The sequence below is a fragment of the Brachypodium distachyon genome, chromosome 5, assembly GCF_000005505.3.
Source record: "Brachypodium distachyon strain Bd21 chromosome 5, Brachypodium_distachyon_v3.0, whole genome shotgun sequence".
Taxonomy (NCBI): domain Eukaryota; kingdom Viridiplantae; phylum Streptophyta; class Magnoliopsida; order Poales; family Poaceae; genus Brachypodium; species Brachypodium distachyon.
In genome coordinates, this window is record NC_016135.3 from 10,873,555 (window position 1) to 10,892,942 (window position 19,388).

The 19,388-nt window shown below is 43.5% G+C and overlaps 2 protein-coding genes and 1 long non-coding RNA gene across 3 annotated transcripts; all 3 read left to right on the forward strand.

The window, feature by feature from the left end:
* Positions 1 to 2,688: 2,688 nt before the first annotated feature.
* LOC100838649 (acetolactate synthase 1, chloroplastic) lies at positions 2,689 to 5,044 on the forward strand. The gene has a single exon (XM_003579573.4). The coding sequence runs from the start codon at positions 2,772 to 2,774 to the stop codon at positions 4,710 to 4,712; it is 1,941 nt and encodes a 646-aa protein (XP_003579621.1). The 5' UTR covers positions 2,689 to 2,771; the 3' UTR covers positions 4,713 to 5,044.
* A 396-nt stretch (positions 5,045 to 5,440) lies between these two features.
* On the forward strand, positions 5,441 to 9,564 carry LOC112269426. Its single transcript, XR_002961274.1, has 2 exons — positions 5,441 to 7,120; positions 7,203 to 9,564. It is a non-coding gene; the product is annotated as an uncharacterized LOC112269426 (long non-coding RNA).
* A 1,551-nt stretch (positions 9,565 to 11,115) lies between these two features.
* Positions 11,116 to 17,892, forward strand: LOC100838957 (2-oxoglutarate dehydrogenase, mitochondrial). The gene is made up of 9 exons (XM_003579574.4): positions 11,116 to 11,285; positions 11,420 to 12,988; positions 13,293 to 13,519; positions 13,607 to 13,939; positions 14,837 to 15,083; positions 15,764 to 15,892; positions 15,982 to 16,197; positions 16,296 to 16,419; positions 17,299 to 17,892. The coding sequence occupies exons 2-9, from the start codon at positions 11,453 to 11,455 to the stop codon at positions 17,535 to 17,537; spliced, it is 3,051 nt and encodes a 1,016-aa protein (XP_003579622.1). The 5' UTR covers positions 11,116 to 11,285; positions 11,420 to 11,452; the 3' UTR covers positions 17,538 to 17,892.
* Positions 17,893 to 19,388: the final 1,496 nt, after the last annotated feature.

The following is a 19,388-nucleotide window of genomic DNA, read 5'->3' on the forward strand; positions in this document are numbered from 1 at the left end:
TTTTGTCGACGTATACGTGAAGATGCATCAAGATGTGAAGGGTAGATCAAGATAAATTTAATTCAAATGACTACAATAATAGAGCTTATAGTTTTGTTGAGTATCGGTGTTGTTTTGTGTTCGTTCGTGTATCGATCTTTTGTACTACTTGTTCTTGAATTAATAAAGCCAGATCGTTGTTTTTAAAAAAAGAAGTAATTTGGGGGCAAATCCGAGTAATTAGGAAGTGAGAACCTTGGAAATTGCAGCTCCACCAAATTATAGTTGGTAGTGGTGCCTAGCAAGAGTGACAACTCTTCGATACTGGCAAAGATCAAATCAAACGAACCTCGACAGTGTAGCTCTAACTCAACCCCTCTACCTCGAGCCGGTGCTGGCCTTGATCGACACGGTGTTTATAGACTAAATTCCCCAAGAGAGCTTCCTCGAACCCAGGTCGACCTTAGTTGAAAACGAATCCTTGAGATCAAATCCTAGAGGAGAGCACTCTAGCCCTTAAGTGGGGCTCAATGAGTACATCCCACACATGGAGATAGTTTACATTCGCTAGGGGTTCATGGCAAACTACTATGGCTGGCCCTTGGTAGAAGGCAAGTGAACGCAAAGGTAGGAAAAAAATTCTTGGCACATTGCTTTATGGTGAACATGTGGGAAGATGGATGGTCCATCATTCATGGCATGAACGTTTACTTATTGATTTCTTTTGATTGTTGTTATGTAGGCTTGATCATGCCTTGTTAACATGTTGAATTGAGTAGGAAGATGTTGATTTGCTTTTCACCACATAAAAGATTTAAGGCCGGTACATATAAGAAATTTATTTTACCACAACAAGTTGGTACAACATAAGACCGAAAATCCTCACATCCACGGTTCAAACATAGTTCCACGAGAAAAGAAATTGGAAACTTTTACTTAATTTTGTACAGCCACGAAGCAACGGTTCGATAACATGTATTTTGGTGGGTGTGTCCCAACGAGAGTGTATTCATCGGTGTAAGATTATCACCTCTTGGGATGGGTGACTCATGCATGTTGTGGTTAGTTTATTTGTGCAAGTGTTGTTTTCTGCATTCTCTTATCTGGGTGAACGGCAACATGTGATTGTCAGAGCTAGAGTTTGCTTCCACTTTGTAGTGTTTTTGGTGTAGTTGTTGAGTTTTTCCTTTTCGGTTCTTGATTCTGTTTTTTTTTTGGCAAGATTCTGCTTCTTTTTCATATTTGTACTCCTCCGTATTTCATGACGGAGGGAGTAGCATCTTTACTTGATCGATAAAATCCGATCGTTGCAGCAGCAGTAGAGCCAGAGATCCCATTTTTGGCGAGCTCTAATCTGATGCGAACAACGTACGTGTTGATGTTGCATGTGCCCCTGGACTTCTTTAATCTTTAATGGATCAATCATGTGAGCCTCTACTCCGTCATACTAATGAAGTATGTGCCTCCCCAATCTCGATCATCGAACCAATCATGTGATCAACATCATCGATCGATGAAGTTTAACTTTGATTTATTTTTTAATGCCTGCCCGTTTTGAAATTAGTTTTTTTCAATAGTTGTTCAATTATCCACAAAAAAATAGTGTTGTGTACCACTACTACTAGTGTATGGATTGCTTGGATTTGCAACTCACTTTTTCTGTTTTTGCAGTATCGATTCTGTCGCACCTAGATTTTTAGTCCATGCTTCGCCCCTGGATCGTTGGTCTTTTGGAGTTCCTTTGAGACGGGGGGAGGTTAAATAGAGCAGATAATGTCCCTAGCGACAAAAACTTTGTTTAATAGCGACGGGCAGATGGCCAACTTTTGCAGTCATATAATGAGAGCCATATAATCTTTTTGACAGAGACTCGAGGATTCACGGATTTGTCCTCCTCCTCACGGAGTCGTGGTCGTGTATTAAAACAAAACGCACTCACCGGCACCGGCCATCATTTCATTGCTAAAAGAATAGTATACACTCGTGCAAGACGGACATGGTGATGTCTGCTCGTACTCAGTAGTACAACCTGTTTATCTTATTCTGAGCACGGGGAAAAAATAACCAACGAGAACGGCTCTTGGGCGCGGCAGCGAGCCGCACGTTGCGATTGCAGGCCAGGCCCGAACGAGCGCTGACAAGGGACGCCTGCCTCACTTACCCTGTTTTCGTCCACCGCTCTATCTTTACTGGGTTCCTTTTCTACCCTTCTCACCGCCAGTGGACCGAAGCTGCTCCAGGGTCCCGCGTATCAGTGATGATACAGGAGTAGTTGAGTGTCTTCTGGAGTGACACTCCTTGCGCGGTTTCGTCGCCGCCGCTACTGTAAAGTTTGATCGGACTTATCTTCTGGGCTAACAGTGCATGACTTGTGGGCTCAGCATGAGGGGAGACCCCATCCGTCGGTGGAGCCCTGGCTCTTGTTTCACGTCGACCTTTTCGAGCGGACCCCACCACACGCCAAGTGACACCACATAAATGGAACACGTGTCCGCAAAACAAAATCCCAGAATCCCGACGGGCACCCACCTACACACCTCGATCCTCACACGCCAAGTCAGCAGGTGGAGCTTATCTCTGATCTAGGGGCCCAACAGAAAGGCGTGACCCGCATGTCATCGTACTTATCTTAGGATTAGCACGCCATTACTCCTCCCAAATACGAGTCCAGTGTGCCGTCCGTCCATTTCCCAAATAAGTATGACTCCCAACCATGACCCGTCGCATCGCCATTCTCGAGTCGCCTCCGCTGTCTCTCCACTCTCACTCAGTGAGGCTGCAACGGGGACGCCATGGCCCCGGCCGCCGCCGCCGCCGCCATCGCCACGGGCATCCCGCTCAAACCGCACCACCAATGCGAAAGCCGCAACCACCACCACTTTCCCCTCCCCGCGACGGGTTCCCGGGGCCTCCACGCCACGCGCTTGAGGTGCTCGACGGTATCCCCCACCACGACATCCACCTCCGCTCCGGCCGCGCCTCTCCGGCCGTCGGCGCCCACGGAGCCACGGAAGGGCGCGGACATCCTCGTGGAGGCCCTCGAGCGGTGCGGCGTTCGCGACGTGTTCGGCTACCCGGGCGGCGCGTCCATGGAGATCCACCAGGCGCTCACGCGCTCCCCCACGATCCGCAACCACCTGCTCCGCCACGAGCAGGGCGAGTCCTTCGCCGCGTCGGGGTACGCGCGCGCCTCCGGCCGCCCCGGCGTCTGCGTCGCCACCTCCGGCCCCGGCGCCACCAACCTCGTCTCCGCGCTCGCCGACGCGCTGCTTGACTCCATCCCGCTCGTCGCCATCACCGGCCAGGTCCCGCGACGCATGATCGGGACCGACGCCTTTCAGGAGACGCCCATCGTCGAGGTTACCCGCTCAATCACCAAGCACAACTACCTGGTTCTCGACGTCGACGACATCCCCCGCATTGTCCAGGAGGCCTTCTTCCTCGCCTCGTCCGGTCGCCCTGGCCCGGTCCTGGTCGACATCCCCAAGGATGTCCAGCAGCAGATGGCTGTGCCGTGCTGGGAGACGCCCATACGCCTACCAGGCTACATTGCGCGCCTGCCCAAGCCGCCGTCCACCGACCTGCTCGAGCAAGTGATACACCTTGTTGGCGAGGCTAGGAGACCCATCCTTTATGTCGGCGGTGGATGCTCTGCGTCTGCTGATGAGCTGCGTCGCTTCGTCGAGCTCACAGGCATCCCGGTGACAACTACTCTCATGGGTCTCGGAAATTTCCCCAGTGATGATCTCTTGTCTCTGCGCATGCTTGGGATGCACGGGACAGTCTATGCAAATTATGCCGTGGATAAGGCTGACCTATTGCTTGCATTTGGTGTGCGATTTGATGATCGTGTGACCGGAAAAATCGAGGCGTTTGCGAGCAGGGCCAAGATTGTGCACATTGACATTGACCCGGCAGAGATTGGGAAGAACAAGCAGCCGCACATCTCCATCTGCGCAGATGTCAAGCTCGCTTTGCAGGGCATGAATGCGCTGCTGGAGTTGAGCACTGAACACAAAAGTTTTGACTTCAGTAATTGGTGCTCGGAGTTAGAGCAGAAAAAGAATGAGTTCCCACTGTCTTATAAAACATTTGGGGAAGCCATTCCACCACAATATGCCATCCAGGTGTTGGACGAGCTGACGAATGGGGAGGCAATCATTGCCACTGGTGTTGGGCAACATCAGATGTGGGCAGCTCAGTATTATACCTACAGAAGACCAAGACATTGGCTGTCATCTGCTGGGCTAGGGGCAATGGGGTTTGGGTTGCCGGCAGCTGCTGGTGCTGCAGTGGCCAATCCAGGTGTTACGGTTGTTGACATTGATGGGGATGGTAGCTTCCTGATGAACATTCAAGAGTTGGCGATGATACGGATCGAGAACCTCCCAGTGAAGGTCATTGTGCTGAACAACCAGCATTTGGGCATGGTGATGCAGTGGGAGGACAGGTTCTATAAGGCCAATCGAGCACACACGTACCTGGGAAACCCAGAGAACGAGAGCGAGATATATCCAGACTTTGTCACAATTGCCAGAGGCTTTAACATCCCTGCGGTCCGTGTGGTGAAGAAGAGCCAAGTGCGTGCTGCCATCAAAGAGATGCTTGAGACACCAGGGCCGTACTTGCTGGACATTGTTGTGCCGCACCAGGAACATGTGTTGCCCATGATCCCAAGCGGTGGAGCTTTCAAGGACATGATCCTGGATGGCGATGGCCGGACTCGGTACTAGTCTTGATCCTGGTAAATGGTGTTCCCTTGCCTTGGCTCACAAAATACAAGCTGTTAGAGTGGGATGATTCAAGCATTGGGAGCGTAATGTTTGTTTGTTCAGTTGCTAGGATCTTAGCCTGTGAGACTTTATGTTTTGCTAATCGGTTTGTTCATCGTGTTTGTTATGGGCAATCCTGGTTAGTTTGTACCTTGTACTCTACTTTATTGTGCGTAGTTGTATGGGATCATAAGCTAGTTAAAAGCTATTATGCTACTGTGTTGTCCTAAATAAATCCATGCCCTTGTTTAACAAAGGCTTTAAGAGAAGAACATGCTGTTGCTCCCTATCAATTATTTTCGCTATCTCCAAATCACTTTTCAAAATCCATTTGAATGTCTTTACAATTCGAAGCGATTATGTTGTCATTTTGGAGAAGTAATTGTTCCCTGAAATGTAAGACCAAGAATCATGAGCATTTTTATGAGCGATTATTTGTTGAAACAAATTTTGGGGTTGGGGAATTCCTGCAAAGCCAGGATTGAGTAAGCCGGGAGGAGGTGGAACAAATTTTGAGAGTCTTCAGCAATTAAGAGCTAAGACTGACAACCAATTGGGTCCCTGAAGAAAATGGGCGCCAGAATTTGTTCTCCAAGATATCCTATTCCAAATATCCCACTAGGGCAACAGAATAAATCCATCAATAGGAATGAGAATTCAATTTCAATGGACTGGAGATGGAGGTCAGCCTCTTTCATTCAGTAATTGTTCCCGTATTGGTCTCTCTTTGAGCCTTCAATGCTGCATCCCTAATAACTCTGTTATTACTGTTTGCTATGTTCTGCAGTTACCTTCAAAATGGGTCATATGAATGTTCATCAACATCGAGGATCTCGTAAAACTCGGCGATTTCATGGCTGACCACTTTCTCGGTTCTAATGGAGGTTGGGACAGCTTCCATGCATATTTGTTTTATTTCGGTGGCTCTCTATGCAGTGCTGTTGATCTATGTCAGGTTTGTGTATTGCATGGATTGCATCTACAACAATATTTATGGCTGGATGAAAAATTGAAACATGTTATTGATAGTGAGCACATATTGTCTTTCTCTAGTTAAATCACATCTTTCAGCTGCAAACTCCGTACTTAATTTTGATAAAAAATTAATTTATAAATATGATGCAATCAGAGAAAAGCTAGTAGGTAGCCAATCTCAATGGTCCTGCTTTTAAATGCTCAGCACACCTTGCGATGATCTTAGACGGAACATTTTGCAATTCCAAACTTGAACTGTGAACACTCTGGAATCCTGGACTGCATCAATCTAAGAATTATGTGTTCGGTGCTTTTAGTAAACATCTCTGAATCTGATGCTTATTGAGCTATTTCTGAAAGATCAGAATCATAGCAGGGTAGTAAGAAAGTAGTTACACGCTAATGGTGCCAACTGTACTATTTTCCCCTTTGAGTTCTCAAGATTGATTATTGCTGCAAATCACTATCTGTTATTTGATTTTGGTAGGCCAAGGTTTCTTCTTCCACTCCAATGCAAGCAGTATTATCAATAACTCATTAAAAAAACTAAACATGTGGGTACACCTTTTTTCAGTTTTTTATTTGTCATTCCTTATTATGTCAAATGTACCCACAATTTTCTTGGTATTCTGCAGCTCACTGCTGTGCACAATTTTTCTTGATGAATTAATTTTGCAATTGTGATCTTGATTTTTTTGAGGAACATACAGTAGGTAGAAATGCCTACTGCAATATTGTCATCTTGATTTGGGTGCATGATCCACTAATAAAACTTTAAAGGTATGCATTAAATAGTTTGTATGCATTACCTTTTGCAAGGGTAGTTTCTGTGCATCATTTCTCGTGAAACAGTCATAGTTTCCTACTTTGTCATTGACGAGGTTCTACCTCGGCAATGCCCAAGTTTAGGGCTTATGTTTATGGAGAGCAAGGGGTGTAACGGTGATCTCGTCGACTAACAAGGACTAGGGGACACAAGTTTACCCAGGTTCAAGGCCCTCCAGGAGGTAATACCACTACGTCCTGCTCTAGATGTTTGTATCGATGATGATTACAGAGAGGCCGATGAGGCTATGGTGCGCAGATTGGATCTGGCGAGTGCGTATGAGATGGCTTCTCCTTCCCGGCTCCCCCTCCTAGTCCTTTATATGTAGGAGGCTAGGTCTCGGGCATGGAGTCCAGGTTGGTTACAACAGATCAACAGAATTAGGAATCTCTAGATTATATTCCTTGTCTTGAGCCACAATTCTAGGTACTCGGGCTTCATGGACCCCAGTGGGCCTTCGGATGGGCTTCATGCTGGGCCGCAGAGGGTATATGAAGGATGAGGACCCAGCAGGTCATTCCCTCGTCAGTCATAGTTTTCTACTTTTCTTAACAGCTACTCTTGCAAGGTAGAAAACTAACCTGCTTTGTTTTCACAAGAAGGTACCCTGAATCCTGATACTAACCTGCTTTGTTTTCTGCATTTTTCAGACAATGGCATCCTGGACGGGGGAGGAAAAATGTTTCAAGCTTTGGTGGTGGCTAAAATTATTGATTATATATTCAGATGAGTTTTCATGTTCTTTTCTGCTCTGCAGCCATTTCTTTGTATTTGAATGCTTTTCAGTAATGGAGGAAGAGGAAAATACATCCCTTTAGTTTGATAATAATTCTAGTTAGCCAATATACTTTACTTATGCAGAAGGAATTCATAGTAGAGTTGACAAGGAAAATGACTTTTTTTCAAGAAAAAACATAAAAGTGTGAGATTGGTTCCTTGTTGAGAACAAGCATGCAACGATGCAGTTTGGTTTTTAGTGTTCGCAATTCGGTATCACTGAAGTGCTACATGCCAGTGAAATTAAAATTTGGCCATTGTTGACGGTAGTAAAGTGCTTGCTCTGTTTACATGGCTGAACTTGTTAATAAACTTTAAAGGTAACAAAAACTGTGCTGGCCATGTTCCAATAGGTCATTCTGCTTAATTCTTGAACTTACATTAAAGGAACTATCAGTTGTGCATCTAGTGTGTGCTACTCCTTGACTGTTTTCTGGGAACAAAACGCACACATCACTGGTGAACACATTCTATACTGCACATAAAACTGTATGATGGATTTCTATACAGGTTTGGGAATTTTTGGCAAGTCATGTTGTTCTCCTTTGTGCCCTTGCCGCCTGATCATCAATAGCTTTATTATCACTTATCTGCTAGGGAAGTCAAAGGACTATCTGTACTTATTATTGGTTTCCCTTAGCATCCTTCGGTGTTTGGCTAGTTACTCATCATGGGAGGGTGTGAGACATGTTTGTCAAACGTACTGTTTTTATTTGTTTACAAACCAAAAGTGTACTTATTAGAGAAATTGCCTTTGCAATATGATAGTAGCTAATGGAACTGTCAGAAAACTAATCAGTATGTTGCATCAGAGAGTTGCTGAGTTAGTGTCTGCTTACTGAGATATATTATTTTGCAGTTAACTGGTTGCATTCAGTTAATAATCTGATTATACTTACGCAGTAATTACTCCAGTAATTAATATCTGTTCCTTCTTCAGTAGTTCTCCAGTGAATTAATTATGGGTTTGTTGTTTTTCCCTTCAAGTAGCTTTCCTGGTGCAAAGAAAATCGGATAATTGGAAAACCTTGATGTTCTCTGCAGTTTGGCTGTTTGGGCCCCAAGTTATTTTCTTCATATGAACTTTTGCCAAGAAATTGAATTACATGCTTACTATAACCTTGCTACACCAGATTGCTTGTTGATATGTCCCCCTATCATCTCATTGATTATTTGATATCATTGAAAAGTGACCTGAGCTCTTTATGGATTTAGTGAGGCAATGTTTATAATACAACAATATTTGGGTACTACAGGTGCTTACATGTTAGGAGTTCTTTGATCGGGCTTGGCTGCTAAGGTACTACCATGCTTGCCCAGATAGTAGTTTCTCTACTTTGTCAACAAATGGAGAGTGCTGAAATATGATCAATTTCTGTTGTTATATGAGAAACCAATGGATGGACAATAAAGCATACTGATGGTCTGTTTTGAAAATTTCTTAACAGATCATGTGTTACTGAGAAACAGTTAATTAGATTCCACAATCTTGGTTATATGGATGTTTGTTAGTAACATCATATTCAGGGCTATGCAGCCACGCGCAGTGAGCTTGGCTAGTAAAATTCATGGTCTTTCATAATTTATATGCATCTGCTCTTGTGGCAAATTAAGCATCAGCACATAATCTCATTTTCTGTTTTGTTTTTCTTTCTAAAAGAAATGATTTCTGTGAACAACATGTTCACCTCTGGGGACGTAGACGGTACATGGCATAATAGCTTTGCACATATGAGCAGCATGGTATAGATGTCATTCAGAAATGGTACCTGGAGTCCTGGATTATACCCACAAATCGAATTCGATTCGTGTTTATATTTGGGATGAGTTTTGATGCTTAAAATATCATTGGACATGCCACTGAGGTTTATATACTACCTGTATTTTCTGAATTGGATGGTTCTTGAAACTTCGGCCACCTCACTCTGAATTGTTGCGATCGGCCCGTTGTGATTCAGTCAAATTGCCAAGTCCTGCTATAAGTTGTGAAGAACACGAGTCCTGGTCGGTCAAAGATTCATGGTGGTGATCAATGATATTAAAGTCTCTGATTTCTGGGATTCGAGAATTTATGCTCAAAATAGGTTTGCACACTGTTTAGCAAAGTCGTCAAGGGAACTTGGTAGTACTGGCACTGGTGTTATGTATAATCAAGCTACTGGCTTTGTTTTTGGAACTCGTGAGTTCTGATTGTAATCCTTATATTGAGTAATGAAACTCTCGTTTCACCGAAAACCTGCCGACTAAAGCAACAAAGTTTTTCTTTTGGGCAGTAATGCAGTCTCCGCCGTTGGATGTTATTTGAACGCCTCAGCCCTGTAGTCTGAAATAGTGTGTCTGAGAATAGATTCAGAGCCAAAGCTGGGTTGGACAATCCGAAATATTCTCTCTGTTCCTAAACATAAATAATACTACCTTTGTCCTAAGTCAAACTTCTTCAATTTTGACCAAATTTATAAAAAATCCACTAAAAACTACAATATAAAATGAATATACTATGAATATATATAAAGCGTGACAGATTTAATAAAACTTATTTACAGTTCTAAATGCTGGTAGATTTTTCTATAAATTTAATCAAACTTGAAGAAATTGCACTTAAAACAAAACTAGAACTTCTTATATTTAGAAATGAAGGTAGTAACTATTAATAGATTAATAATGCATATATTTGGCCGAAGTAAAACGCAACTATTAAACTATTGCTCCCTCCGACCGGTATTACTTGTCTCAAATTTGTCCAAATATAGATGTATCTATGTGTAAAAAGTGTCTAGATACATGTAATATTTCGACAAGTAATTCCGGCCGGAGTAATAGTTTATTTAGTTTTGTTTTGCAAGGAAAACAGATCTGAAAACGTTATGATGAATTTAGGATCAAGTGATACATGAGTTCTTGAGAAGGATGAAATAAAACGTCGGTGGCCCTAGCAACATAAGATGCCTAAACTTCGGTTTATCCACGACGATTCTCTATATTTGTTCAAAAAATAATCCTGGTAGGTCAATTTCGTATTGTATTCGAATGTTGATAAAATGAATACATCTTTTTCTCGAGCCCCCATTTTCCATCACTCGTGTCATCATTCTTATGTCGGTGCAGCTATTGTACTCTCCCTGCACTCCGCAAAATCGGTGTCCAACATGTTGAGCCACGAAGCACTACTACCGGTACGATTTCCCTTTCGACCATCCCTGTAAGCCAAAGGCAAAGCATTAACCATGTTTGTGAGATTGTACGTGAACTCTACATCATAAATGCTTTGTTTACTCGAAAGCATGTCATGCACCGGGGGTTGTGGTGTTACCCTCTAAAGAAGCATCGAAAAACTTTATCTACTCCCTCCATTTCATAATATAAAGCATAAAAGTTTTTCTTAAGACAAGATTTTGATAAAAAAAATTACTATGATAAAATATGGTTTATATGACAGGATCACTAGATTCGTTATTAAAAATACGTATTAATAGTTGTGACACCATATCTCACAAGCCACATATTGAAGAATAATTCTTGATCAAATGTGCTAACAAAAGTTAAGACACTTTATATTATGATACTCCATATTATAGACCTGAGGGGGTGCATAGTTTTAACTCTAAATTCAAAACACAAGACCAAAAAGTAACAAAAAAGACACCTTCAAAAAAAAAGTAACAAAAAGACAAACCTAAGGTCGTGAATAGGACTAATCCATCATCTGACATTTGCCAAGATCTGGCTATTGTGCGCAATCCATTTTGGACAGGCTACAATTCACACGCGACCTGTCCTTTTCTGTTTATTATACCGCCTCGAGTCCCTCCTGACCCCCTTCGTCCTCGTCCTTACTTTGCATCTCCGTGTTGCGGCGGCGGCCTGAAATCCACCAGCCCACGCTTCCACCGGAGGACGCCTGGAGTTCTCTTCCGCCCAATTGGACTAGCGTGGAGCGTAGATCCGTCCGGGATAAGGTAACTTATTTCGTTCCTGAAACCCTAACGTACTTCGATTGATCCGGTCTTCTCTTTGGTGTGCGCAATCTGATCTATAATTGTCTCATTCCGCGATGGGTTCTCTAATTCATCCATTTCATTTTTGCGGCTAGATTTGGCATTGAGGGAGGAAATCCGATCCGAAAATGGGGTGGTTCCGGGCCGCGTCCGGGTTAGCCCGGGTGGCGCTGCGAAGGAACCTGTCGCGTGTCCCGGCGAGCCCATTCGCCGGACCCGCGCCGCGGTACTTCCACTCGACGCGTCCCCGGCGGTTCGCGGCGCCGGAGCCCCGCGCCGTGCCGCTGTCGCGCCTCACCGACAGCTTCCTCGATGGGACGAGCAGCGTGTACCTCGAGGAGCTGCAGAGGGCATGGGAGGCGGATCCGAACTCCGTTGACGAGTCGTGGGACAATTTCTTCCGCAACTTTGTCGGGCAGGCCTCCACCTCTCCCGGCATATCCGGGCAGACGATCCAGGAGAGCATGAGGCTGCTGCTGCTCGTGCGGGCGTACCAGGTGAGTGGGCACTTGAAGGCGAAGCTCGATCCTCTTGGCCTGGAGGAGCGACCGGTTCCAGATGTTCTGGACCCGGCGTTCTACGGGTTCTCTGAGGCTGATTTGGATCGGGAGTTCTTCCTCGGGGTGTGGAAAATGGCTGGTTTCTTGTCAGATAATCGTCCTGTGCAAACACTTCGTTCCGTTGTGGAACGTCTGGAGCAGGCATACTGTGGTACGATTGGATACGAATACATGCACATACCTGATCGCGAAAAGTGCAACTGGCTAAGGGAGAGGATAGAGACAGTTAACCCCAGAGAGTACACCTATGATCGCCGTCAAGTCATGCTGGATAGGCTCATCTGGAGCACACAGTTTGAGAATTTCTTGGCACAGAAATGGACAACTGCAAAACGGTTCGGCCTCGAAGGTGCCGAGACACTGATTCCTGGCATGAAGGAGATGTTTGACAGGGCAGCTGATCTTGGTGTAGAGAGTATTGTCATAGGGATGCCACACAGAGGCAGGTTGAATGTCTTGGGAAACGTCGTACGGAAGCCCTTGCGACAGATCTTCAGCGAGTTTAGTGGCGGCACCAAGCCTGTCAATGAAGGGGAGGGCTTGTATACAGGGACTGGCGATGTTAAGTACCATCTAGGTACTTCATACGATAGGCCTACCAGGGGCGGGAAACATATCCATCTATCATTGGTCGCAAATCCAAGTCATTTGGAAGCAGTCGATCCTGTTGTTGCCGGGAAGACCAGAGCAAAGCAGTACTATTCTAATGATCTTGACAGGACCAAGAATCTTGGGGTGCTGTTGCATGGTGATGGAAGCTTCTCAGGCCAGGGTGTTGTATACGAGACCCTGCATCTCAGTGCCCTTCCAAATTACAGTACCGGTGGGACAATTCATATTGTGGTCAACAATCAGGTTGCATTCACCACTGATCCATTGTCAGGGAGGTCTTCACAGTATTGCACAGACGTAGCCAAAGCATTGGATGCTCCAATTTTCCACGTGAACGGTGATGACTTGGAGGCAGTGGTTCATACCTGTGAGCTTGCTGCTGAGTGGAGGCAAACATTTCATTCTGATGTGGTGGTGGATATTGTGTGCTACCGTCGTTTCGGGCATAATGAGATTGATGAGCCCTCCTTCACCCAGCCTAAAATGTACAAGGTAAGCCCACCCCTCACACGATTATGATCTCTCATGATTTATATACATTTCATTCTGCCCTTGTTTGAGTTCAGCAATAATTGACTTATCACTTGAGTAATGATATCCCTGATATTGTGCTAGTTTATCAACTAGTGGACAAAGTTGTTAGACACTAGTATTTCACTTATCTTTTATTGTAATGGAAGAAGTAAAACAATTTCCATTAGTAAGCCATAGCATTGATTCTGCATAATCAAATAGTGGTATTATCCATGTAACATTTATACTTCTACAGTTTTAAAATTCGTTCTATTTGCATCAGGTCATTAGGAACCATCCAAGTGCGCTTGAGATATATCAAAAGCAGATGTTAGAATCAGGGAAGCTCTCCAAGGAAGACATTGACAAGTTACACACGAAAGTCAACACCATACTGAATGAGGAATTCAAAAAAAGCAAAGATGATATCCCCAACAAGAGGGACTGGCTTTCAGCTTACTGGACTGGGTTTAAGTCACCAGAACAGATTTCGCGTGTCCGAAACACCGGGTAAAGGATTTTTCTAGCTTTGTTTACAATGTTTTCCATCCACATTTTGTGTATGTATAACAATGTAATGCATGTGTAACCATGCAGTGTCAAACCAGAGATTCTAAAGCGTGTTGGTGAAGCCATGACCACTCTGCCAGAAAATTTCAAGCCTCACAGGGCTGTCAAGAAGATTTTTGATCTGCGTCGCCAGATGATTGAGACTGGGGAGGGTATTGACTGGGCAGTGGGTGAAGCACTTGCTTTTGCAACTCTTATAATTGAGGGGAACCATGTCAGGTTAAGTGGCCAGGATGTTGAGAGGGGAACATTCAGCCATCGCCATTCTGTCGTCCATGACCAAGAAACTGGACAGCACTACTGTCCGCTTGATAATCTTGTCATGAACCAAAATGAGGAACTATTTACTGTAAGCAACAGGTATGATTTGTGATCTGCTGCTAATTTGTTCAGTTAGGGGTCCACATTGGTTACTCCAGTTGATTCTTTAGAAGGAAACTTGAAATCACCATAACCAGATGACTTAAACCCGTATCAGCTAGTTCAGGTATGATGTTGCTTTTATGTTCCACATAGTGAGAGACTGCATATCTGTATATGCAATAAAAACTTAAGGAAAAAACATGATCCGCTAGTGATCATGTTTTGACAGTGGACATATGGCTCTGACCAATTATGCTTGTTATTACCACAGCTCTAGGAAGGATAATTGACCCTGCCTTCTTTTTGTTTCTAAGAATGCTTAGAACATAGCAAACTTGGTCCGTTGTTAATTTATACTGAAGATTTAATTTGGGATGCCAAACCTTTGACCTTAGAGTTGTACTACTAAATTACTAGCGTTGCCTGCTGATTCATTGTCATTGCAGTTTGTCACACGATACGTTTCTTACAGATGCACGTAATATCAGCGCATTATAAGTACTGAAATGATCTATATGAGGAGAAAGTAACTAAGGAAACATCATCAGTACTTAGATGGAAAAATGGTCTTATTGTGCCAAAATAACTCAGAGATGTATAAGTCTGCATGATTGATTTTGTTGGTTTAGAATACTGGTTTCGACATTCTCATAATTTTCTTGAACTGTTAAAACTCCTGAAGCAGAAGAAGAAATTTTGAACCTGTGTTTTATATTCTCTTAACAGATCAAATTAGTAATTTCAGATAGAAACTACTAGGGGTAACTTCTACTGAGTGGTCATATTGTATGTAAAAAGATAGGCAGTTCCTGACTTCATCGCTCCTTGCATGCCCCTTTTATGGTTGATCTGGCTTTGTTTATTATGACCTGATGTGTGCTAGCATTTTAACAGTTCCCTGTCAGAATTTGCTGTTCTTGGTTTTGAGTTGGGTTATTCAATGGAGAACCCAAACTCGCTGGTATTATGGGAAGCACAGTTTGGTGATTTTTCAAATGGAGCTCAAGTGATATTTGATCAGTTCATTAGTAGCGGGGAGGCAAAATGGCTCCGCCAGTCCGGGCTTGTCGTTTGCCTTCCTCATGGATATGATGGTCAGGGACCTGAACATTCTAGTGCAAGAATGGAACGCTTCCTTCAGGTATAATTTTGCTTCACCTGCAAAGATGTGGGCCCGACTATCTCTTCTGTATGAAGTAGTTGTATTATATCTGGACATAAAAGGAACATTGATGTGAGCTCTTACTGTTAATTGGCTCTTGCACATTTTACTACGACATGCATGTACAGCATCATAACTGCCAGAATTATGCACTATAATCTACATTCTCTTTAATATTCTGATATCATTTGCCAATGATACTTAACTGTAACCATATACCAGTAAAAGATTGTACTCCTATTTCTTCATTTGCATGCTTTATGTTTTTCCTGTTATCACGACCTAGCAAGTAGGAAGGTAAATATCCTAGCCTATATGAAGTAGAACTACATTGTGCATAATGGCTCAGCATATTGTATTTTACTAGCTCTACTTTTGATTAGAAGGTAGAAACTACATCTGGGATCTGGCTGATGGATTTCAGTGTACTCACTGGTTGTATTTCACATCATGTGAGCCTGTAGTCATGGACATTTACACTCCCCCACTATCGATATGCTAAATTGCATGTTAAAATATATAGATGCACTCATGCACATATGCAGAATTGAGAAGTTGTGTAAGCAGGAGAAAAAAATTACTGGGCCATGTGCGTTTTAGACACTAGTGCCTTTTTTTTTACCTATATTTTTTTATGAACATCAGCAATTATATTGCAGATGAGTGATGATAACCCTTATGTTATCCCTGAGATGGATTCAACAACGAGGAAGCAAATCCAGCAGTGCAATTTGCAGGTTGTGAATGTCACAACTCCTGCAAACTATTTCCATGTTCTGCGTCGCCAGGTGAAAATCTTGATACCTTTTTTGGTTTCTCCCCTTCTGACCTGCACAACCATCTTAGGGTGCATAAACATCTCTCTTTTTTTTTCCAGATACACCGGGACTTCCGAAAGCCTTTAATTGTGATGTCTCCAAAGAATCTCCTTCGTCACAAGGAATGCAAATCCAGTCTGTCTGAATTCGATGATGTTGCCGGACACCCTGGATTTGATAAGCAAGGGACACGCTTCAAGCGTCTGATAAAAGACCGGAACGATCATAAGGACCTTGAGGAGGGAATCAACCGTTTAGTTCTTTGTTCTGGAAAGGTATATTATGCCACACTTCCTGATGGCAGTATTTTCAGAAGAGTTGCAAATTCACCTCTTTAGACAGCCCTTTTTATAACTAACTTCCTATTATCCAGGTGTACTATGAATTGGATGAAGAAAGAAAGAAATCGGATCGCAATGATGTTGCTATATGTAGAGTTGAGCAGCTGTGTCCATTCCCCTATGACCTTATTCAGCGCGAGTTGAAGAGATACCCAAGTATGTTAAAAAATGCCTTCGGTCAAATATTTCCCTGAAGTTGCTACTAGAGTACTCTTTTTTTCTGTGTGAACACATCATAGTTTTTAAAGTGGTATGGCGAGCAGTGGCGACACCCCCTTTTATAACGCCTATGGCATGTGGCGAGAAGACTTCATGGACACATACTAACTTAGTATGGCAGGCAAATTAAATTACAGCACTCACTCGCTACCAAATTAAGTCACAACTCGCAACTTAGCCTAGTATAACCCTGTGCAAATACATAGAAAACAGCTGCAGAAAGTCTCAGGCTCTCAGCCTCGCACAAAATGAACCAAGGAAAACAGGCCTATACGGACGCCACAGACCAGTTTCTGTCGCGAGGCCCAAGGCGATACTCTGGAGGGGCGCCACATTGTTACAACGACATTACAATGACGGTATAGCGCCGGCTTGAAAACCATGAAACAAACAAAAGCCGTTCATGTCATTGCCTTGGGTAGAGCAATCTGGAGTACTCTTTTTTGCATGCCAATCTGATATTTGTTTGGATAGCATGGGAGCATGCAAGGCAAACAGGTATACAGAACACGGGAGGAAAGATGCAAATGGAAAATATATTTCAGATGAAAAATTATTTGATGAAATATGATGCCCACTTTTATTTGTGATGTGGTTCCTTGATCTTAAATAAGGGTATAGAACAATAGATAACTCACCAGTGACGTAGTGTACCTGTTTATCATTAGTTAAATAGGATACTCATTCCAGTTATAAAATGTTTTTCTGTTGAGCAATAAGCTGGCAGTAATGAGAACACTTTCATATTGTTTGCTTTAGTGAACTTTAGTAAACAATAAAATAAACTCATATCATCTTTGTGTTTCTATTCTGCAGATGCCGAGATTGTTTGGTGCCAAGAAGAACCGATGAACATGGGGGCATATACCTACATCAACCCTCGCCTGCTGACTGCGATGAGAGCGCTTGGCCGTGGCACCATAGAGGATATCAAGTATGCCGGAAGGGCCCCTTCTGCAGCCACCGCTACAGGTTTCTATTCTGTCCATGGGCAGGAGCAAACCGAGCTCGTGCAGAAGGCACTGCAGCGAGACCCTATCAAGTGTCCGTTTTGAATCCGTAGATGCTCCGAATAGCCATCAGAATCTCTTGAGTTTGGTGAATAATCGTTTTGGATGTATGGTACGGCACGTTATAAACGGTCTGAGGTCCATCTTGGACAGCAATTTTGTTTTCTGCATCGAAGTTTTCATTTCTGAGCTTGGTTCCGCTGCACCCATGAACAGGTAGCGAAATAAGCTTCATCACCACATTCTAATATTTTCTTAGACACGCCACATTGTGAGATTTACCTTGACATTGTAATAACAAAGGGTGCATCTTCTACTAATAACAAAGGAGTATATTAGTAGAAGGTGCATCCTTTGTTATTTTACTACACTCGGACAACAAAATTTTGGGTTCTTCAAAGTGCTTCTCATAAAATTTTGGTGTTCCATAGGTATGCCACTCTGGTTTTTCATTGGATGATTCTTGAAACTTGCTTTCAGTGATCTGTGATGTGAACTCGGGTCAGCAAATTGGGGTATTCGATAACACGGCCTCTTCAATGGATTGTGTTTGTTTGTGTTAATTTTACGATTTGAGTATAGTAGTTTTGATACTTCGAATGGCATTCTCCGTGCACGCTAAGTGTAACCATTCTACGGCTTGAGAGTTACACTAAAGGTACCACTTTTAACGATTTTTATGAGCAAAATGCATGGCTTGAAAATTATAGCAAAAACGCTTACAAGTTATGTGCAACTAAGATAAAGAAATACGTTTGCTCGGCCTAGACGCTGAGTTGGCACATCAACATAGACAGAATGACCCGTAATAGGGGCAATGCCAACAATGCAAAAGGGCCCCTCAAATGCTTCGCCTTGACCATTATCTCCTTAGCCACTTCTTGATCGTGATGCGGTAGCCAGTGGAGAAGATGATGGCGTCTAAAGCGTGTCGCTCACCGCCGCAAATTCCACCATGTTGCCATCTCTCCATGACCGGTAACACCTAGATCTGGTTGGTCTTGCTCTTGTTGCATGTGCCGACGTCGATTGATCGGGCACACGTTGCTTTGGAGTTCTCGGCAAAGGGCCCAAGAACGGGTCGCGGGAGGTCGTAGTTGAAAGATCGAAAGATAGGTACGGTCGGTGAGGGAGTGGTGAATATCCGACTAACAAAATTTACTTTTTTTTTTTCATTTTTATGGGATACAAGTATTAATACATGGTTCACTAAAACATCTAAACGATGAACACCCCTAATATGATGCAATAGCCGAAGCACGAGCACAAGTAATAGATAATCAATTGAAACTTGCTTGGTAGTCGAAGCACAAGATAAACAATTAAATTTAGCAAGTAAGTAACGGGCAAGAATGATATCACAGGGGGAGACGAAAATTTTATCGAAGTTCCACTTACTGGGGTCAGTATACGTCTCCGTTTGGAGGAGTGCTCTACCACAAAGGTAGAGGCGCCACAAAGGCTCACTCTATTCTCCAACTCACCACACCACAAAGGTGGGATAAGCTTTCACAATACCACAAAGGTGAGGTGAGTTCCACTAGTGGCTTTCTTGAGCGTGAACGCCGAACCCTTACAAACAAGGAGAATCCTCAAGCACCTCCTCACAAGATTGGAAGTCTTGAAAAGACACCTTCAGTTAGGAATCCCAAAATCCCAAAGTAACAAAATCCACAAAGAAAACAAGGGGAATCAACTTTTCAATTTGGTGAAACCCTAAATCAAGATCTTCTCCTTCAATCCTCAAAGAATCAAGAGTGGGGAAGCACTAGTGAGGGAGATCTAGGAATTTGAAACTCTTGTATTTGGGGGAGAGAGGAATAGCTCGGTGGAGAGGAAGTCCCAAGGAAGGGGACGACTCCTATTTAAAGGGCGTCTCAAGATCTGACCGTTAAG